Raw genomic sequence first — 18,937 nt, 5'->3', positions numbered from 1 at the left:
TATGTTCCCTCACTCTGCGGCGCAGAAAGTCGGTATGACGTTGCTGGGCCATTCGGAGCGCGTGCTGGGTGTCCCCAGTTGGGTTCCCTTCGTGGTCCTGTGTTGCCTTGTCAAGTTATTCCTCTAGACCTATCAGCTCCTGACGCTGTGTGTGTTTGTGCTGTGCGATCACGGAAATCGCCTGCCCGCGGAGTACCGTTTTGTAGGCCTCCCACAGGATCGTAGGCGACGCCACTGATCCCACATTTTCGGTGAGGTAAGATCGTGTACTTCTTTTCAAGGCCTTGGCTATGTCCGGCTCCCTAAGGTAACCCGGGTAGATAGGGAAGACTCGTCTACGGGTCCGTTCCTGACTGGAGAGAGTCAGTGTCAGCGGGGAGTGGTCGGAGACCCCTCGCGGTCTAATCTGAGTCAGTGAAAGTGAGGAGACCCCCTCCTAACGTCAGGAAATAGTCAATCCGCGACAGGCTGTCGTGAACTGCCGAGTAGTAAGTGTACTGCCGGTCCTCCGGGTGGAGCCGCCTCCATATGTCTACTAAGCCCTGCGCTTCCATGAAGTCCTGTAATTTGGAGTGTGCCGGTGTTTGTGTACGCATTGGGTGTCGATCTAGGGAGTCCTGTGCCACTGCATTAAAGTCCCCGCCCATTACAAGAGCCCCCTCTGGAAGGTCCAACAGGAATTTACCTAGTTCCGGGAAAGCTATGGTGTGTAGTGCCGGCGGGATGTATACCGATACCACGTTAAGCGGCTTTCCCTCCCACTGTCCATGCACCGCTGCGAAGCGCCCCTGTGTGTCTACTGCCACTGATTGGGTTATAAACCTGGACGAGCGATGAATTAATATCCCGGTGCCCCGGGACCCCTTCGTGAACTCAGAGTGGACCACCATGCTGTAGCCTTTCCTGTCTAGGGCCTTTGTGGCCGTGCCGGTGAGGTGTGTTTTTTGTAGCAGGACCAGGGCGGGATTGTCTTTTTATACTTTGCAGGACCAGCCCTCGTTTAATTTTGTCGCCCAGACCCCTCACATTCCAGGACATGAGGCTCAATAGGGACGCCTGCCCTACATCAGTGCCCTCCCCCATCATGTTCGGGTATGCAGACTGAAAATTTGCGCGCGTGGAGGACCAGGAGGCCCGCGCAGCGACTCTGCGTGCAGTATCGTGACATTACTATTTTGTGTTCGTGTGCCCCATCGTAGCTATCTTGACCCCGTGTAGAAACTAAGAACCAGAACCCCATCCTACCCCCAACTCCCCCCCCTCCCTGCCCCCCTGCTCAACGGACTCAAAACTGCCCACCCCCCCAACTCAGCAGAGTGCTTGATCCCAACCCATAACATAGTACTTGCTCGCTGGGGTGAAGGCTTCTCCGTGGTCGGCGGCCCCCTTCCTCAGCTGCGGAGGCCCTTCCGCCCAGTGTCCAAAGCGGCCTTGCGATTCTTCGTTTTCATCGGTTCATCCAGACAATAGCAGTGATTCATAGCCCTCCGTCTGCACTGTCCTCATGATGATCGGCCAAAGGGGAATGTATCTCTGCATCTTCGTCGTTGGCTTGCGAGCCCTGTCGGGAGCCAGCAGTATGGTGTTTGTTCTGTCTGTTGGAGCGACGAGGGAGGCCCGCCGTTCTCCATCCCTCTAGCCAATCCTGCGCCACCTCCGGGGAATCAAAAAACCAAGTCTTGTTGTCAGCCACGACCCGAAGCTTGGCCGGGAAGAGCATGGAGTACGGGATTTCTCTGGCTCTCAGTTCTTTTTTGACTTCAAAGAAGGTTCTCCTCCTCCGTGCAACCTCGGCCGTGTAATCAGGAAAGAATGCCAGTGTCGCGTTCTGGATCTTAATGGGAGGAGAGTTCCTCGCCGCCCGTAGGATGGCGTCCCGATCCCTGAAATTGAAGAGTCTCGCTATTATCGGTCTGGGGTTAGCGCCTGTCTTCTGGCGTCCTCCCGGTACCCGGTGCGCCCTTTCGACTGAAGAAGGCGGAGAGTCCTTTGGGCTTCAGAGTCTCTTTGATTAGGTTCTCCACGTATAGGTCCATCGCCCTCGTGTCTTCCGATTCTGGCACACCTATTATACGGATGTTGTTCCGCCTTGAGCGCCCTTCCTGGTCATCGAGCTTATCGCGCAGATCCTTATTTTCTTTTGAGATGCGTTCCATGCTAATTTGCAGTTCCGACACGTCTTCAACCAAGGATTTGGTCACCACCTCCATGTTATTCACCTTCTCCGTCATCTTATGAAAGTCCGCCCTTATAAGCGTGATCTCGGCTGAGATCGACCCCACCGTGGCTTGTACCAGCGTGAGGGCCCGCATGACGTCGTCAATTGTCGCCTTCTTGCCACTGGTCACTTCGGCCGTCTTGCTCGATTGTGGTTTGGCTTCCTGCGAGGGAGAGCCGGGCTTTTCGTACGCAAACCGGTCCAGGCGCGACTGCGCCGCCACGCTTTTAGGCCCCTTGCCGGCCATTTCGGCGTCTCTTGGGCCGACCTGACTTTGTGTAGTCGCTTCACCCCAAGTTCCACTGGGGGCCGTGCCTCCCTAACTTTCTCAGATAGCTACCAGGGGATTGTCCCGGGGCCCACACTGTGTACAGGAGTGAGGTGCAACCCTTGAGGGGTGTTTTAGTTGCTGCGTCCAGTAACGGTACCAGGCTGGACAGGGTCTCCGTTGTTTGGTGGTGTGAGGCTGCCAGTCGAGTCTCGGGCTAATTTGTGGGGTAGGCAACCGATCGATGCCGCCCTGAGGGAACTTTCACTGCCCCCCTTCAGTTCCACGTGTGCCGTCTCCTTCTCGTGGCCGTCAGATCCACTGCTCGGGACCCTTGATGTTGGTGGGGGGCCCCGAGTTGACGCTAGACAGATCCTACTGGATACAGGATGAGTGCCCCGTGTGGACGCCCTTCAGTTCTCAGAGCCCAAGCCGTTCGGGGGTGTCTTGAGGTCTATTTAGTATGCGGGCTCTTCGCCGCTCAATGCGCTCAATGCGCCCCCGGTCTGCAGGGGGGGGGGGTTGCAGTGCGGTCTAGTAGGCAGCGCGGTTCCCCCGTCGCCAGTGCAGAGCCTTGAGGGCAGGTCTGGCGGACACTCTAGGGGGAAGGTTGGTGAGCAGACGTGCTGCAGCGTTCTGTGTCCGCTGCAGTTTCGTCAGAGTGGCCTCAGGGGCTCCCAGGTAGACCATGTTGCTATAGTCCAGGCGAGACAGTACTAGTCCCTGGATAAGCAATTTCCTGGAAGCAGGTGGCAGTAAGGGGAGAATCTTGCGAGTCGTGCGCATGAGCCCGAAACAGGTGCCCGAGGTTTTGGCTGCTTGTGTCTTCATAGAAAGCTCTGGTTCGAGCCATACGCCGAGGGTCTTGATTTCACGCTTCGGTGGGAGGGGGGGGGGGGGAGGATTTCTCCGAATACGTCGGGCCAGAGTGCTGTAGGGATGGTCGTCCATTGTTTCCCCAGGAGCATCACTTCCGTCTTTGACCCGTTTAATTTTAATGATGAGTCACTCATCCAGCTGTGGATTTCTGTGAGGCAGTTGGTCAGGTTCTCTGGGTGGTCGACTAGTTGGGATAAGGAGACGACCAGTTGAGTGTCATCAGCGTAGCTTACCATTTTTATGTCAAATGGTGTCACCACGTCCTCAAGGGGGGCCATATATGCATTAAAAAGCGTCGGGCTCAGGGAAGAACCCTGAGGGACCCCGCTTGTGAGGGGGAGGTTGGACGAGTGGTGGTTGTTGTCCCATACCTGGAACGTGCGCCCAGTGAGGAAGGATTCAATCCAGCGGAGTGCTGTCCCGGAGAGCCCTGCTGCCGTGAGTCGATTGAGAAGGACACGGTGGTTGACTGTCGAAGGCTGCGCTGAGATCCAGGAGGATCACTGCCACTGACCCTCCTGAATCCAGGATGCGCCTTGCCTCCTCGATAACGGCAAGAAGGGCGGTGTCTGTGCCATGACCCAGGCGGAATCCAGTCTGGGATTGCCGTAGTACGTTGTTAGTTTCAAAGAACTGAGATAATTGTTCGTTGACCAATTTCTCGGCTACCTTGCTGATTCCGGGGAGTAGGGATATTGGTCGATAGTTTGACATGTCCGCTGGATCAAGCTGGGGTTTTTTTATAAGTGCCTTCACCACCGCACTTTTCCAGCTGTCAGGGACAGATCCCTGGGCAAGCGAGCGGTTGATGAGCTCCGTTATCATTGTGAATTTTTATGTGGCCCTCTTTGAGAGCCAAAACATAATAAAATAAATTGAATCCTGGCTAAAGCACGTCAGTCAAAACATTAGTCTTGACAGCCACAGTGGGTAGCTCATGGTCCAAGACATCAGCCGACCTCACCACCACAGTGGGCGAGGCTCTACCTCTATAGCCACGGTAGGAGGAAAAACCAAGCCATTACCTGAGGAGGTATACAGTCCACTGGCATCCTCACACCATGTGTCCCCAATGACAGCTCAGGCTGGTATTCATCAGGGTCAAGTCCTCCCTATCATTCCAAAGTCCTAGCCCTAAGGAAAAGGGGACAGCCTCTTACCCAGGTGATCGGTCCAGAGTCAGTGCCAGAGTCTTCGTCGGACAAATCCCACACAGCTCTGCATCCGAGTCGAGGGAGGTGTATGGGGACTGTGCCATCAGTGGCTGCTGGAGTCTTCAGCGATTGAGCAGGTGCCAGGGAAGGTAGAGGTGACTTGACCGGCACCGGTCTGGATACACTGAAGCTTCCAAGAGTCCCGACAGGCGAACAGGGGGCAGAGTGGAGCTGCTGACGACCAGTAGGGACACCTTCCGAGACCAGTCGAGCCCCTCCCCAGCCTGCAGCCTCTTGGGCTCAAAATCAACTGAGTTAGGCAGGGGTTGCTCCTGGAAACTCAGGGAGGTGTGGAGACTGCCCAGGCTCAACCGCTGATCCGGGCATCGAATTATAACATTCTCTCATTGGATGGCCTCAACTGACGAGGCAAAGTCAAAGACCATTTCGGCTTTTTTTTTCTCCCTTTTGTGAGACTTACCCAAAGGCACACACTACTACGACTCGGATGATTGATGCCTTGGCAACCGATCCCGTAACCTCTCTTTACCCGATCAAGACTCCTGCAGCATCACATGTCGATAGGAAAGGCGTTTAAGGGACAGCCTCCTTAAGGCCTTGGGGTGCATGACTTAACAATCGGCACAGGTCTCGGCCTCATGGTTGAGCTTACGGCACCAGAGCCAGACAAGATGTGGATCAGTCACTGACATCTGCCAGTCGAAAAAAGGGCAGTCAAAAAGTGACTGGGGGTAGCTTTTTTACAGATTTGCGCAGACTACTGTGAAAAGAAAAAAAATTAACATCAGCACACTAGAGTGGCGTCTATATATACACACACCGCGAATGTCACTTCCGGCGTGGATGACACAAACGCCACCGAGCGAAGCAGAGTAACGTCACCTACCAGAGCACAGCGGTACTGCTGATGAAACTTTCCGGATCAAGTAAGACATCTGGTGTTAGACTTGGCATCTTTGACATGGTTTCTCCTGACTTTTTGCCTCTACCTATGTATTTTTCATTTTGTGCTAATGCAAAATGCAAGTGCTCCGTGAGTAAATTGCTATTACAACTGGCTCTCCTTGATTGGCATATTTGATTTAGTCCCCAGTAAAGTGCACTGAGTGAGCCAGGGCCTGTAAATCAAATGCCACTAGTCGGCCTGCAGCACAGATTGTGCCACCCACATGAGTAGCCCTGAAAAGGGCTCTCGGACCTGCAACTACAGGGTCTGTGTGCAGTTTTAACCTGCCATGTCAAGCTGGCATGTGCACCCACTTGCCAGGCCCTAACCATACCTTTTCTTACATGCAAGGTACCCCATTGGACAGGGTGCATTGTATGTGAAAGTTAGGACATGTACTGGTGTGTGGCATGTTAGATAGTGAAATACTGTCAATTTCGTTTTCACTATTCAAAGGCTATCTGCCCCATAGGATAGAATGGGAGATATTTTGTGCCATCTTACAAGTATAACTTCCCATTGGGCCAAGATGGAGAAATAAGGATTAGGCTCTCTGAACTGAGAATTTAGTAAAGATGTTTAAAGAGGTTTTTAAATTGTGTGTTTGAAAATGCCACCTTTAGAAAGTAGAAAACACACGTAGGGGGCATTTTTCTGGTCCTTATTGAGCTGCACAGCCAAATTAGCCATAAATGAATCTAATAAATCACATTTTTTTTCTTCAATTATTCCACTGTTTCTCCATCTATTTACATCCATTTCTTTACTCTATCGATTGGTGATGAAGAACCCCTAGGGTGAATCACTCTGCTGGGAGGGCAGTGTTCTGGTCTATAGGAATCCCAGGCCAGGGGGTGGAGTCGTAAACCATTCTCTTCAAAGGCAGAGGGGAGGCTTGGGTTTCAGTTTCACTCCTACACTCGACCCAGAGTCAGGGCTAGGCTTAAGGAAGGTATGTTCAGATAGTAGTGGGGAGAGTCCATGGAAATAACCCATCCCAAGGGGTGTGTTTAGCCAGCTCTTACCTCCTTGCTGGAAAATCCGCCACAATGGATTTGGCAGAATGATGCACTCTGGAACAAACTAACATCACACTCTACAGGATATGGTCATAACAATGAGGAGTTGCCCTGCTCTCATTGGTCAGAAGTGACCTGGTGCTTGATCCAAAGAATTTTGAATAAGTATCTGAGAGGGGCAGAGCCCTCCAGATCGACTGCTTGAAACTTACTGAAGCAAGAAGGGTCCTGCTGAAAAGATTTTGCTGTGCAGGGTACTCTAAGGCCTAACCTCTGAAGACTGCACCAAGTGAAACTGCAGCCCTGTGGATTACCTTGCTGCCAACGGACAAGAGTTGAACTCCCTGCAAGCTACAGGTTAACAGAGCTCACCTGGACAGCCCCACAAAGAATTCAAAGCCTGGAATACCAGTGGATTTGTAAGGGTTTTGATCAAGTGGATTGCGGAATTGAAGTTTCACACTTTCAAGGACTCTCTTGGAGATTCCAGAACCTTGGATTGTGTGTTGGATACTTTGGGACCTGAAAGCAGAACTCCAGGAAGGTGTTCTAACTGTACCCGCTTGCTGAAGAAGGCGGCCCACCACAGTGGAGAAGATTCTTCAGAACAATTTATAAAATGTGTCCGACAGAAAACTAAAAGGGCACTGTTGGTTTCTAAGCACTAGTAAGTGACTAATCTTTAAAAATTAATCTCTCTGGTTACCTACAGTGGATTTTTCATTTTGGCGGAATTTAAAAGATAAAAATATTACCTATTTTTATAAATTGGTGTGGGATTTTTATTTTATGTTGTGTCTTAATTATTTGCTGAAATTGTGTTTTTAAATGCTTAACATACCTGTCTTTGAAGTAAATCCGTTCTGCTCGCAGCCACATTACCAATGATTGAGCATAGGAATAATTTTCTAAGACCTATGCTGGGTCCTATCATGTGTTAGTGGCCTTAGTGCCAGTGGCATCACTACATTTGCCCCTACCAATAACCCACTTTCCAACAAGTAGTAGACCTTAAACCCCAGAACTTTGGATCACTTCTGGGCTCAAGAGGAACTTTTGCCAAGTAGAAGAGCTGTGAGAAGGAGTACTGCCCATTTGCTGTGTGGGGTTGGCCTGCAGTTGCTGTTTCTGCCAAGGAAAGGACAAAGACTGGAACTTATTGTGAACCTGCTTGAAGAAGAATCTCCAAGTGCCTGAGTTTGCTGGACTCCTGTTCAGAAGTCTCAAGGACACAAAGACTACACTCAGCTACCCTGAACACCTTTGCTGGGAGTCCTGACCTACCAGGAGGTGCCTATTCCAGTTTTAGGCCTCTGGAGGTTGTTCCTGCAGTTGGGAGCTGGAAGAAACCTAAGAGAAATAAGAAAAACCTAACTCTAACACAGTCCACGATTGCTGCTGTTGCGCCGCGACCTGTACCAAGGCCCCTTTCCTGAAGTGCACAACGCACCGCCCGGCACTGCAGTTAGACACCCTTTGATGCCAGCAATTATCGCCATTTCTCAATGGCAGCCCTTAGTCATTGCCAGTGCCTGCACAGTTACCCGGCGCGGATAGCCACCGAGGGTGACTCCAGGACCTCGCATCATCACAAGAACAGATGAGTCACAGCTGACAACAGTCTTCCCCTGTTCTGGATTCTACACGATGCCTCGCCTCCCCGTGACAGCCAGGGAGCAGAACTCGACACCAATGCCTCACGTGCATAGTCCTAGACTTAGTTTCCAAGGTACTGTTTGTTTGGGTGTCCGTGTGACTCCGTGCCAGACACCGTGCTTCTCGCGGTAGGCGCCGTACCTTGGATTTATTGCGGTCACGCCTTCGCAATAGCCCCAGGTGGAACGGTTTACTACATGCGTTATTTTTGCAATAACTGTCCTAAAGGAATATTGGATTACTTGTATGTTTGATTTTTGTCGTTTTGGTCTTGGTGAGTTTAGATAAAGATACTTTCTTTTTCATAAACTGGTGTGGTGTCCATTTGTGGTGTTATTACTGCATTACTGTGTGGTTCGAGTACAAATACCTTACACATTGCCTTTGGCATAAGCCTGTATGCTCATGTCAAGCTACCCAGGGGGTGAGCAAGGGTTATCTACAGTGTGTATCCCATTTACCCTGACTAGAAGCAAGCGGTCCCAGTTTGGACAAAAAGGTACCCACCTCTGCCAACTAGAGACCCCCATTTCTAACACCTGGGGAATATTCTAGAGTAAGGAATCTGCATCTAGAAGTCTTTCAGCTAGGACATTCATGACATCGTCGTTTTCAGGCAAAAAAAATAAAATTAAAAAAAAAAAAATTATATATATATATATATATATATATATATATATATATATATATATATATATATATATATATATAATAATAACAACAACAGATCAAGGGGCTCATTTGTCACAAACAAAATCTTGGTGCTAATGAAACAATGCAGTAGTGGAAAAGATCATGCTAGGGCTGCAAGTAAGCATGACACATGCAAGAGGAAGAGCACTGCTACGGAAATGCACATCTATGGTTGAGAGCGGAAGTGAGAGTACACATTGCCATCTGCATATCCCGTCTTTTACAGAAGCCAAAAGAGCATTTCTCTTTTGTGATCTGCTTCTCCCTTCAAGCAGTAGAAAAACGTATGATGGAAAAGCAGAATGTTAGAAGAGCTGCATTGGCCGAACTATTAATGTTCTGGTTGAGACCTTAAATCAGAATTTCTTCGGATTGACAGTAGCATCCCTCCCGATGAATGCCTTTTTTACTGGCTTGTTCCATGTCGATCCGTCACTCTTGGCCTGTCGTAACTGCTCCTTGGGCTTACACTTTCTCATTAATGTTGCTTGCACCATGATTGAGGCAAGAATGCCACAGCTGTAAACAAACTTCCACAGTGCACTTCGGGGCTAGATGGTCAGCAACTGGTTTGCTTTAATTTTGGACATCTGTGAAATGGTGCAACAAAATGCAAAAGCCTCAAGTTGTAAAAAAGTACAAAACAGATTGTGGCTAATATGACCACAACATCCCAAAGCAACATCAATAAGGCTCCCTTTTCCTGTTCTTTCAAAACATATCTATTTAAGGATATTGTCTGCTTTCTTGCACCATAAAGTATCCTTGTCAGATTCTGCCTTTATAAAACTCTAGAAAGCCCAAACTCTAAAAAGACTAAAATGACACTATATTAGGCCCTGGGCTAGACCGCAGCAATTTATTTTACTTGTATTTCTTCAAATTTTAAATAATTAGTCTTCAGAATTCTCAGGTTGCAGCTGCATGCCTTTCACAAGCAGCAGGGACATACTAGGTTTTACTCTGCTGGATGTCCTGCACTGACTTTTAATGGGTTACAAAGCACTTTATGGTCCAAGAGTCAAATGGGATATATATTTTAAGTAAGAATTCCTTTTACCAACTTAGCTAAACACTCCATTCTGGAGTCCACTTCTTGAGTTCAGTAATATGGGAAGGAGGAGGTGGAAGCAAGGGCAGAGGGTTGAAATTGGGAATTTCGAGGGGCTGGAAAACACCAAGCATCCCTTTTTAACTGCCAATCAACACCTGCAAAGGCGATTTACCTTTACTTTGTGTATATACACATACATACACACATACATACATACATACATAACTAATCAATACCCTACACATCACTGGGGTCCCTATGGCAAGAGCATGAAGGTGTGCTAGAAACCCAACAACCTCTCACAGAAAAGGGCAGCAGGGAAACAATGACCTTCGATATAGCCACAACTTGTAAAAAGTACAGAAAGGACAGTCACCTGAATTCCAATTTTAAAGTACTGAGAAAGCTATAGTTCTGTCGCGTATGCACTGTCCCACTTATGCAGAGGGCTCTAGATTACATTACAGGACATTTTATGTAACATGCTGCATTGCTCATTGCCCCACAGACTGCTTTGTTAGGAATTAACAATATAAACTAGAAAAACTAATTTTACAATAAACATTAACATTGCAATGCACAGTGAACAAAATTACACACACAAAAAAATGCAGATATCAGTATCCTGAGAACACAAACAGCGTTTTAGCTGGAACATTCCTATGCAAGTAACTACTAATACTTACTGAATAGTTCCTAGTATTGATCTTAACGCCAGCTTTTGCTCCACCAAAAGGCACATCTGAAAGTGAAGGAACAGGTTACTTTTCTGAACCATATTCTGAGAGGCAACCCTCCTTACACCATTCAGAAAAACTAGGGGGTCTAATAAGTTTGTTCATCTCTTTATATTCCTCTTGTACTTCTAAGAGCAGCAAGAAGTAAGACTCCTTTACATACAATTGTAAACCAGGAAATATAACTGGATCCAAAGAAAAGAGGGAAAATGCATCATTATCCAACAAACCTCTAGTTTCTTCTCTAGACCACTCCACGAGATGTCTAGAACTTGTGGGTGAACAGGTAAGTTTGGTTCTTATGTCCAGAAAGTAGATACAAAAAAAGGATAGATTTACTCCAGCAAATTATTGATTACGAATCAAATAAAACAATGGTAAATACTGTGAGCATAAGCAGGTCATGGGTTGGTTGGTGAAAGAGCAGGCTCTCGTGAATGTCATTCATATCATGGACTTATAATACACATCTTAACCCCCACATAAGCTCAAATTCTTTACATGGCTATCTGAGCTTACACATAATTAGGGCTCCTGGTTGTAGGTTATTTTTTTTTTTACAATTCTGTCAGTATTTATCCAATTTGATTTTGTCAACTTTATCTGCATTTATTTATATTTATTATAGGTTGTGAAAAAAAATAAAGCTGAAACTGGTTTATTTCCGCATTTATTTAACCAATAAATATGCAGTCATGCTTGAATGCCTGCCTGGTTTCAGTGATATGAACACCGGCATAAGATAGATCAATGCACTCCTATAAAAATATGCACATTTCAGTATCAGCCTTGTGCATATCTACTGCTTTTCAAGCTCTTTACCAAGGAAATAGTTTCAACCCCTTGCCTATCAATCCACACAGTTACTGGCCTGGCAGTCACATAAAAAGTACCCAATTTCCATTTTTTAATCCACATTTAAAAATAAAATACTGACGAGAAAATAAATGGTTTATGACTTTACGGCCTCGATTTATCTGTAAAAATCAGGGGGCCTTGCACATAAACAGGATGGAGACAGATTAAAACCATAACTGAATTTAGTAGATGCCAACACTGAATTTAGATGTTCAGAAAAGTAAAGATGTGTCAAGCATTGATTTTTGGAAATAAAACAAGGAAACGTACCTACTACAGCACATTTGTAAGTCATTAAAGATGCCAATGCTTTAACTTCATCAACACTAACTTCTGTGCTGTATCGAATACCTGCAAAACAAAGATCGCCAATCAGGTTCAGTATTTACATGCTTAAAAATCATAAAGGAAAGAAACTGAAGTTAGGATGCGGATCTAACAAGTGATAATTCAGCCTCAAGCAGTACTGAAAATCCTTGTAAATTCCGATGGAATACATACAGACACCACCAAAAATCCCTAAAAGTTACAATTACAAAACTCTCCTAAAACACGAAAAAGGAGTTTGCGACGCCCTAATGTGTTTGGTTATTCCATGAAGCATTAAACTTCTTTAGTCTCCACCAATACCTTTGTTGCCATTTAACATACCTGCAAGGTTTTACCATATCAAGTACGTGTCTGCACGATCTACTGAAGTTTTGCACTTAATCTTCAAGGACAGACCAGGTGCTCAAAGTTGCATTTTCCTTTCAAAATCCCATAGGAACTTTTGCTCACAAGTGCAAACTTGCTGGAAAAAATAAAATGTACACCAAACTCTAGCTCCAATGCAAGTTTGGTTCTGCTTGCTCCCTTTTATGGTGCAATACAAGCTTGTTCAGCAACTAAAGATATGTTAAGCAGGAGGATACAAATATGATACAAATATACCGACGATTGGCTTTGTGAATCAGTTGAAAAATGTAAATGTGTAAATGTGAATCCTAAGCTCAGAATCTGAGGATTTGAGTACAGCCATCACTCCGTTCATTAGCAAGGAACACATTTGTAAAGTTAAAGGAAAAATACATTCACACATGCAGTGAACGTTCCTAGGAGGGTGAAAATTGAGTGATCACCGTGTGCTCAGAGGTGGCAGCACAGAAACAAAAGCCCAGCCCAATAGGCCCATGGCTCATAGGGAATGACCATAGACAGTGCTCTTCAACAGAAGCAAACAGAGCAGGTCTGAAGGCAGTGCCTAGAAGGCTCAGCAGAAGTGGGCACAGGGTGTCACTGTAGGTCACATCCACTATCCACAGTGAATAACCAAACCTGAAAGGGGATGGCATGATCATAAGCTACACCGCCTTTGCAAAAAGACCGCTGGTCACAGCACTAGGGTGTGTACATTATGCTCCGAGACATTCCGCTATGGCCTTTGGCAACAGCCTGCAGGGTATAACTGAAGTCCGTGCCCAGAGCATTTTTAGGGCATAAGAAACAGATACAGAGCTGTGCCTAAAACCCACAGAACAAAGAGTCTGATCATGACAAGCAGGCTCTGGACCAGTAGTGAGCAGTGCCCAGAGCAATGCTGCAGTGCATGTCCAGCATGTACTGGAGGTTTGGGTGTTGGATAAGTGCATAGGCTGAGCTCAGGACCGACCGGGAGCAGGTCAGCCAAACCTACTCTCCGTTTAACCGCAAGGCACACCTATAAGCAAGTTGGGGGCGGTAAAGACAGAGGCTGAGCAAAACCTACGGTCAAATGAATAAAGAATATATTTGCTAAGGACCGTTATGGATAAAGACCAGTTACTATTCAGTGTAATAAAAAAAATTGTAACGTGTCTCACGAAGTTAAAGTTGGCCAGTTATCAGCTTTGACCTGTTAATTAGAAGTTCGAATTTTAGCAAGGTAACTTAACCGACGATCTGGTCAGAATTAGAAGAATCAACAAATTGAATAGACACGAGGATTTAAACTAGGCCCGGCTGCCCTTTTTTTAATCCAGTGAATTTGATAAAAAATTAATAAAAATGTACTTAAAAATATAATCCAAGCAGGTACTTTTTTTCCCTCATCAATACACAAGCACCACAGAAATTTCTCCCTTAGGGTAGTAATGCAGTGTTTCTCCAAAACACAACATGGCAAATGACATCAGTTAAAACTACATGGCCCACATGCACATTCTTCAAATTTCACTTATTAGGTAAAATTACCTTCTTTCATAAGTGGATAATTTGTAAGGACATCTAGTTAAATGTTCTGCCCGTTTCAAGTGAGGTCGATCACCACAAGTGGACAAGCGTGAGGTGGCTGCAGTTTAAGTTTTGGAACGTCTTATGCTGCTTTTTAACTGCAGGTTTTTCAAAGAATGAACAGATACTCCATAGTTCAAACGAGTAAGATTTGCAAGAGGTCAGAAATATGCATTTGCAAGAATAAGCACTAAATGTTCCACACGCAAAAAGGTTGTTGAAACAGATTTACTTTTGATAAGCTAGTCTGACAACATGAATCCTCATACGGGCAGGAAAAGGTCTACCTCAAGCAAGCATACCACTAGCAGTTTGATTTGCAACCAACTTTCCAGAGAACGATTCCATGTCAGCAGAAAAGCATCACTAGTAAGGCTGCATATTTAAGAAAGTTACAAATATTAGATGCAATTTTGCCTCGAAGTTAAAATTCTAAATCTCTTCACCAATGTACTTGGTTCTAGTTTACATTTACAAATGAAAACCTAGTAAAACTTGTCCATTTTAAGGCTTTAACATAGTTTAATGCCAAGTCATTGAAAACTTCAAGTAAATTGTGAAGTTCCCCCTGAACTATTTTGTGTGCACAAACTATTTGGGTAGAACAACTACAGGGACCAACTGCATTAATCTTAATTGAATTCCTACAGTGCATACACTTACATTTGAAGCACGTTAGGTGTAGAGAATAAGAAAAAATTAAAGTTAAAGAACTTGGTAAACTACACTTAACAAGCCAAGACACTGGGGAGTCAGAGAGGACAGAACATTCTCAGTAATGACTGAAATATGAATACGTTGTGCTTGTGTACACTTCATATCCTAGTACTTAATAACCCATCAGTAATATGTATGGATAACTAACTGTGCACCATGTATAGTATTAGGGTTTTGGATTTTATGCCAGGACACCTAGAAGTACTGTTTGGTTGGACTAAAAGTCTCATATTCAAATTTAAACATGAAGCAGTAAACCTTTGTCTAGAATTTAAGAAAGGGTTTTTTTGTTTTGGTGTAGATCTACAATGTACATCTCAGCTCCAAGACCCCTAAATTAAGTCAGTAGTCATTGCTGTCTATCATTCAAACAAAACATCTCTAAATGTTCCTCGAACCAATTGCTTGAATGGAAACTGCAGGTAAATAAACGCCAGGACACAAGGAAAACCCTGAACGAGCAATGGCTTCCGAGTACCAATTTCAATTATTCTTATATTAATAAATTTGAAAATCAGATTAAAAAACAAGCAATTTTGAAGGGCCGAACTGTGCAATTCTGACCAAACTGCGCCAATGCCACGGGCGTGGCCATGCCGCTGACTAACATGGCGCTGAAGCTCCACCGAATCGCCCGCGCACATCCTAATTATCCCCCCACTATTGTGCCACTATGGCCAGGTATGCAGCACCAGCCTGTGCGGTGGTGACACAGAGTGTAAGGTGAGCTCCTGAGAAGTGGCGGTAGTGCCAGATTGTGGCAAAGACTGGCCGTATCCTGCTGAGGGGGTGGCGCCATTATGATCGGCAGTGGGACGCCAACTAGACGTGGACCGGGGCCTCTTTCATCCTGGCGCTACACTGCTACAGCCTGTGCGGTGAGTGTGCTCGGAGCTGGCTGCTGGGGGACTCCCTCCCTCCCCCCCCCTCGCTATCTTCCCTGTCCGTGGCGAGCGGAAAGCACCCTGTGCGCTCCAGACATTCCGAGGCCCCGAGCCTGGAAGGCAGCTGCGTGGTTGTGCAGTACTAGTTGTGCATTGTGCTCGGCCACCCCGTGCGGAGCGGTCTGAGTTGCACGCCACCAGAGCACGCAACATTGAAACCTCGCTAGTCTTCCACCTAGCGCCGGCCCCGAGAACAGATCATGCCAGCGGCCACCATCTTGAGGCCCTTCTCTGCTGGGCCACATACTGGAAACCACTCATCCTTTCCTTGGACATAGCTGCGCTACTTTAACAAACGCACTAGTACAGACACTGCACCGGTCCTTTGGCGCTCCCTTCGCGCACCTAGCCATACCCTCAACTCAGTTCTTGGTCCCTGCTTGTGGTGCCGCTGGCACAGCCACCTACCGGTCATCACGCAATGGTATGGGCCGTAAAGATCCCAAGCAGAGGGTCCTGCCATTTGAAAAGCGGACAGACAAAGCACAGAACACAGGCCCAGACATGGCGGAGGGTGGGCAGGATGCTGGCCTGGGAGGAGAGTCCTCAACCGCTGCCGACTCGCTCTTGCAGGAGGTGAGGGTCGGCTTCAGAGCGCTGGATGGCAGATTCGACTCTCTAGGCAAACAGCTAGAGGGGCTGGGGGCAAAACTAGAGGTACACGACAAACGACTTGATGTAGCAGAGGCCAGGATCTGACATTGAGGATAGTTCGGCACAGTCACTAAAGCGCCTAGAAAGAGTAGAACGCATTCTCAAGGTCGCTGTAAAAAAAAAAAAAAAAAAAAAAAGTCTTAGAAGCACGTAGTCGGCGCAACAACATACATGATGGGGGTGCCCGAATCTACAAACACTGGCCGCATTTACACTTTCGTCGAAACAGTCTTCATTGAGCTATTTGGCAGAGAAGCTTTCACACCTGAATTCGTGGTTGAGCGTGCTCACCGCACCCTGGGCCCTCGTCCTAATCCTGCCAGCCTGACCCATACTGGCCCGAATTATGAACTATCGGGACACTGCCCTGCGACTGGAATGGGAGTGGGGTGACACGACCTGGCAGGGGTCCTGGCTAGCCCTGTACCCAGACTTCACAGTTATGGTGCAAGAGGCTAGATGTAAACTTAGGTCTCAAATATTGTATGCTCTATTCTGCGCGACTGCAGGTCGACATTAACGGCAGGCCACGCATTTTTGACTCACCCAATGATGGGGGTGGGGAATAGGTCGGGGACACAAATGTTTTTTCAGTTATTATGCTCACTGTTCAGCTACATTCCTTTTTTCGGATCACAAATATCCTTTCAACATTTAATTTACACAGATGGCTAGGATAGGCACTATTGCGGGCCCCTCAGACCTGGCCCTAATGTCTTGGAATATCAGGAGGCTCATCGACAACAGTAAGCGGAAACATATGCTACACTATCTGCAGCGACATAATATAGACATTGCATTTCACATAGGGACCACATGATTTGCTTTAAAGTGGGGGCAGCACCGCTATTTTTCTAACTTCTGTAATTACGCCAGGGGGACGGCACTCCTCATACAACATAAGTGTCCCCTTTCATTTATGTTCCGTTCAGCGACTGAGAAGGCCTCTACACTATTGCTACCAGGAAATTGATAGGACACAATCTCACATTGCTGTGTATATACACACCCAACACAGACTGCCCCTACTTTTTCCATGAGCTACAGTCACAGCTTGTCTGATTAGACACAAGTAACTTGATAATTGGCAGGGATTTGAATTTGATATTGAACACTGGACTGGACGTCCGCCTCCACTGCCACTAAACAACGCGCACATAGGGCGCTCCTCGAAATCTGTGATTCCCTGACTTTAATTGATATATTGCGGCAGCCACATATCAATTAAAGGAAGTCCACCGCTGCTTACACACTATGCGGCCCAATACAACACATGGACTAGGATTGACTATTTGTTACTTACACCAGGAGTCTGCCAGTGGTACAAGTCACTCATCACACTCCCTAGAACCTATTCCGATCATTACCCTGTGCGTCTTCAGCTTAGAGTTCCCAGACCCGACTGCTACGAGCATCAATGGCGATTACTAATCCGGGCCCTGCAGGACAACTTATTCCTATCAGAGGTGAGGGAGGAGATCGAGGATTATTTCACCATTAACACTGGCTCAGTAGATACATGGGTGGTGTTATGGGAGGCCTTTAAAGCCTACATTAGGGGGGTTTGTATTGCTAAGCATGCAGGAGTGTTGAGACTTACAGACTACTTTGTCCCGTATTGAGCAGCAGCTGGTGGAACTAGATAGGGAGTGCTAAACCCACCTTAGCCCCGACAAGACAAAACATCGGATCACATGGTTATCTGAATTCAGGGACTCGGCAGAGCGAGAATCAACATTTTTAAGCAAATATGCGACTGCCCGTCGATATGGCTGTATGCTGGCACACATGCTATTGCCCTCATACAATAAAGCCTACATCACTGAACTGAGGTCTACCTCGGGTCTGCTCCTCAATACCATCACTGACATCTGTGATGGATTTTTAGACTATTACACTAGGCTATACACTCCAAGGCTGAACAGGACACTACAGCGCAAGAGGACTATCTGACAGAGATAACCCTTTTGTATTTGGAGAAATAAATGCAGAACTTCCAGGCGGAACCCTTCTCGTAAGAAGAAGTTATTACCGCAATAGTGGCTTTGAATGGCTCGGCCCACATGGCTTTACTGGCATTTTTTTTTTGTAAGACATAAGGAATTGCTGGCCCCCAAGTTATTAGAAGTATATGCCGAATCACTTGAACAGACTATGCTACCCACTACACTCAGAGAAGCAGTTATTATACTTCTCCCTAAGCTTGGCAAAGACCCTCTACACTGTGCCTCATATCGGCTGCTATCTATTAAAATTTGGACTACAAAACCCTCGCAAAAATGATTGCACTCTGCCTCGCCCTGTTGATGGACAAGATTATTGCCCCGGCGCAATCAGGATTTGTTACTCAAAGATCTACTTCACTCAATCTTTGCGCCTTGTTTGTGGTCCTACATAGAATAAACCCAGAGTTCTCCGCTACAGCTCGATTAGACACAGAGGAGGCCGGCGACTCCTTGGAGTGGCCCTTTTTTGTGTCAGTAATGCTATGTATGGGTATGCCCAAGGAATTTGTGGCACACAGCGATGCTGTACAGTAGTCCCACTGCGAGATGGTGACTAAATGGTTACCTGTCCAGCCCAGTTGTCTCGAGGCACCCTGCACGGCTGCCCCCGGTCACAACTTTTATTTATCCTTGCAATGGGCCCGTTAGTCCGCCATTTTCAAGAGAAGCACTTACATAGAGGTCCGAGTTTAATACTGGACCATTGCTGGTTTCTTTATATGCGGACGATGTTATTCTTTATGTGCGTAATCCATTGGAGATCCTAGACCCCTTGATACTGGAACTCATACGTTTCGGGCAATTTTCAGGTCTAAGTATCAATTGGCACAAAATCGGTAATATTTCCCTTAACATAAAGCACG

General features: G+C 46.7%; 1 protein-coding gene across 1 annotated transcript in view; it reads right to left on the bottom strand.

Annotated features, from left to right (window-relative positions):
• The window catches only part of GLUD1 (glutamate dehydrogenase 1), a 226,940-nt gene that overhangs the window by 171,486 nt on the left and 36,517 nt on the right, over positions 1–18,937 (bottom strand). Inside the window, exons 2-3 of the mRNA XM_086922016.1 lie at positions 11,774–11,854; positions 10,595–10,650 (exon numbers count right to left, since the gene is read on the bottom strand). Coding sequence (XP_086778142.1) covers positions 10,595–10,650; positions 11,774–11,854 — 137 coding nt within the window. The remainder of the gene's footprint in view (positions 1–10,594; positions 10,651–11,773; positions 11,855–18,937) is intronic.

Source organism: Lissotriton vulgaris, chromosome 5 (assembly GCF_964263255.1).
Source record: "Lissotriton vulgaris chromosome 5, aLisVul1.2, whole genome shotgun sequence".
Taxonomy (NCBI): Eukaryota; Metazoa; Chordata; class Amphibia; order Caudata; family Salamandridae; genus Lissotriton; species Lissotriton vulgaris.
This window is presented reverse-complemented; position numbering and strand designations above follow the sequence as displayed.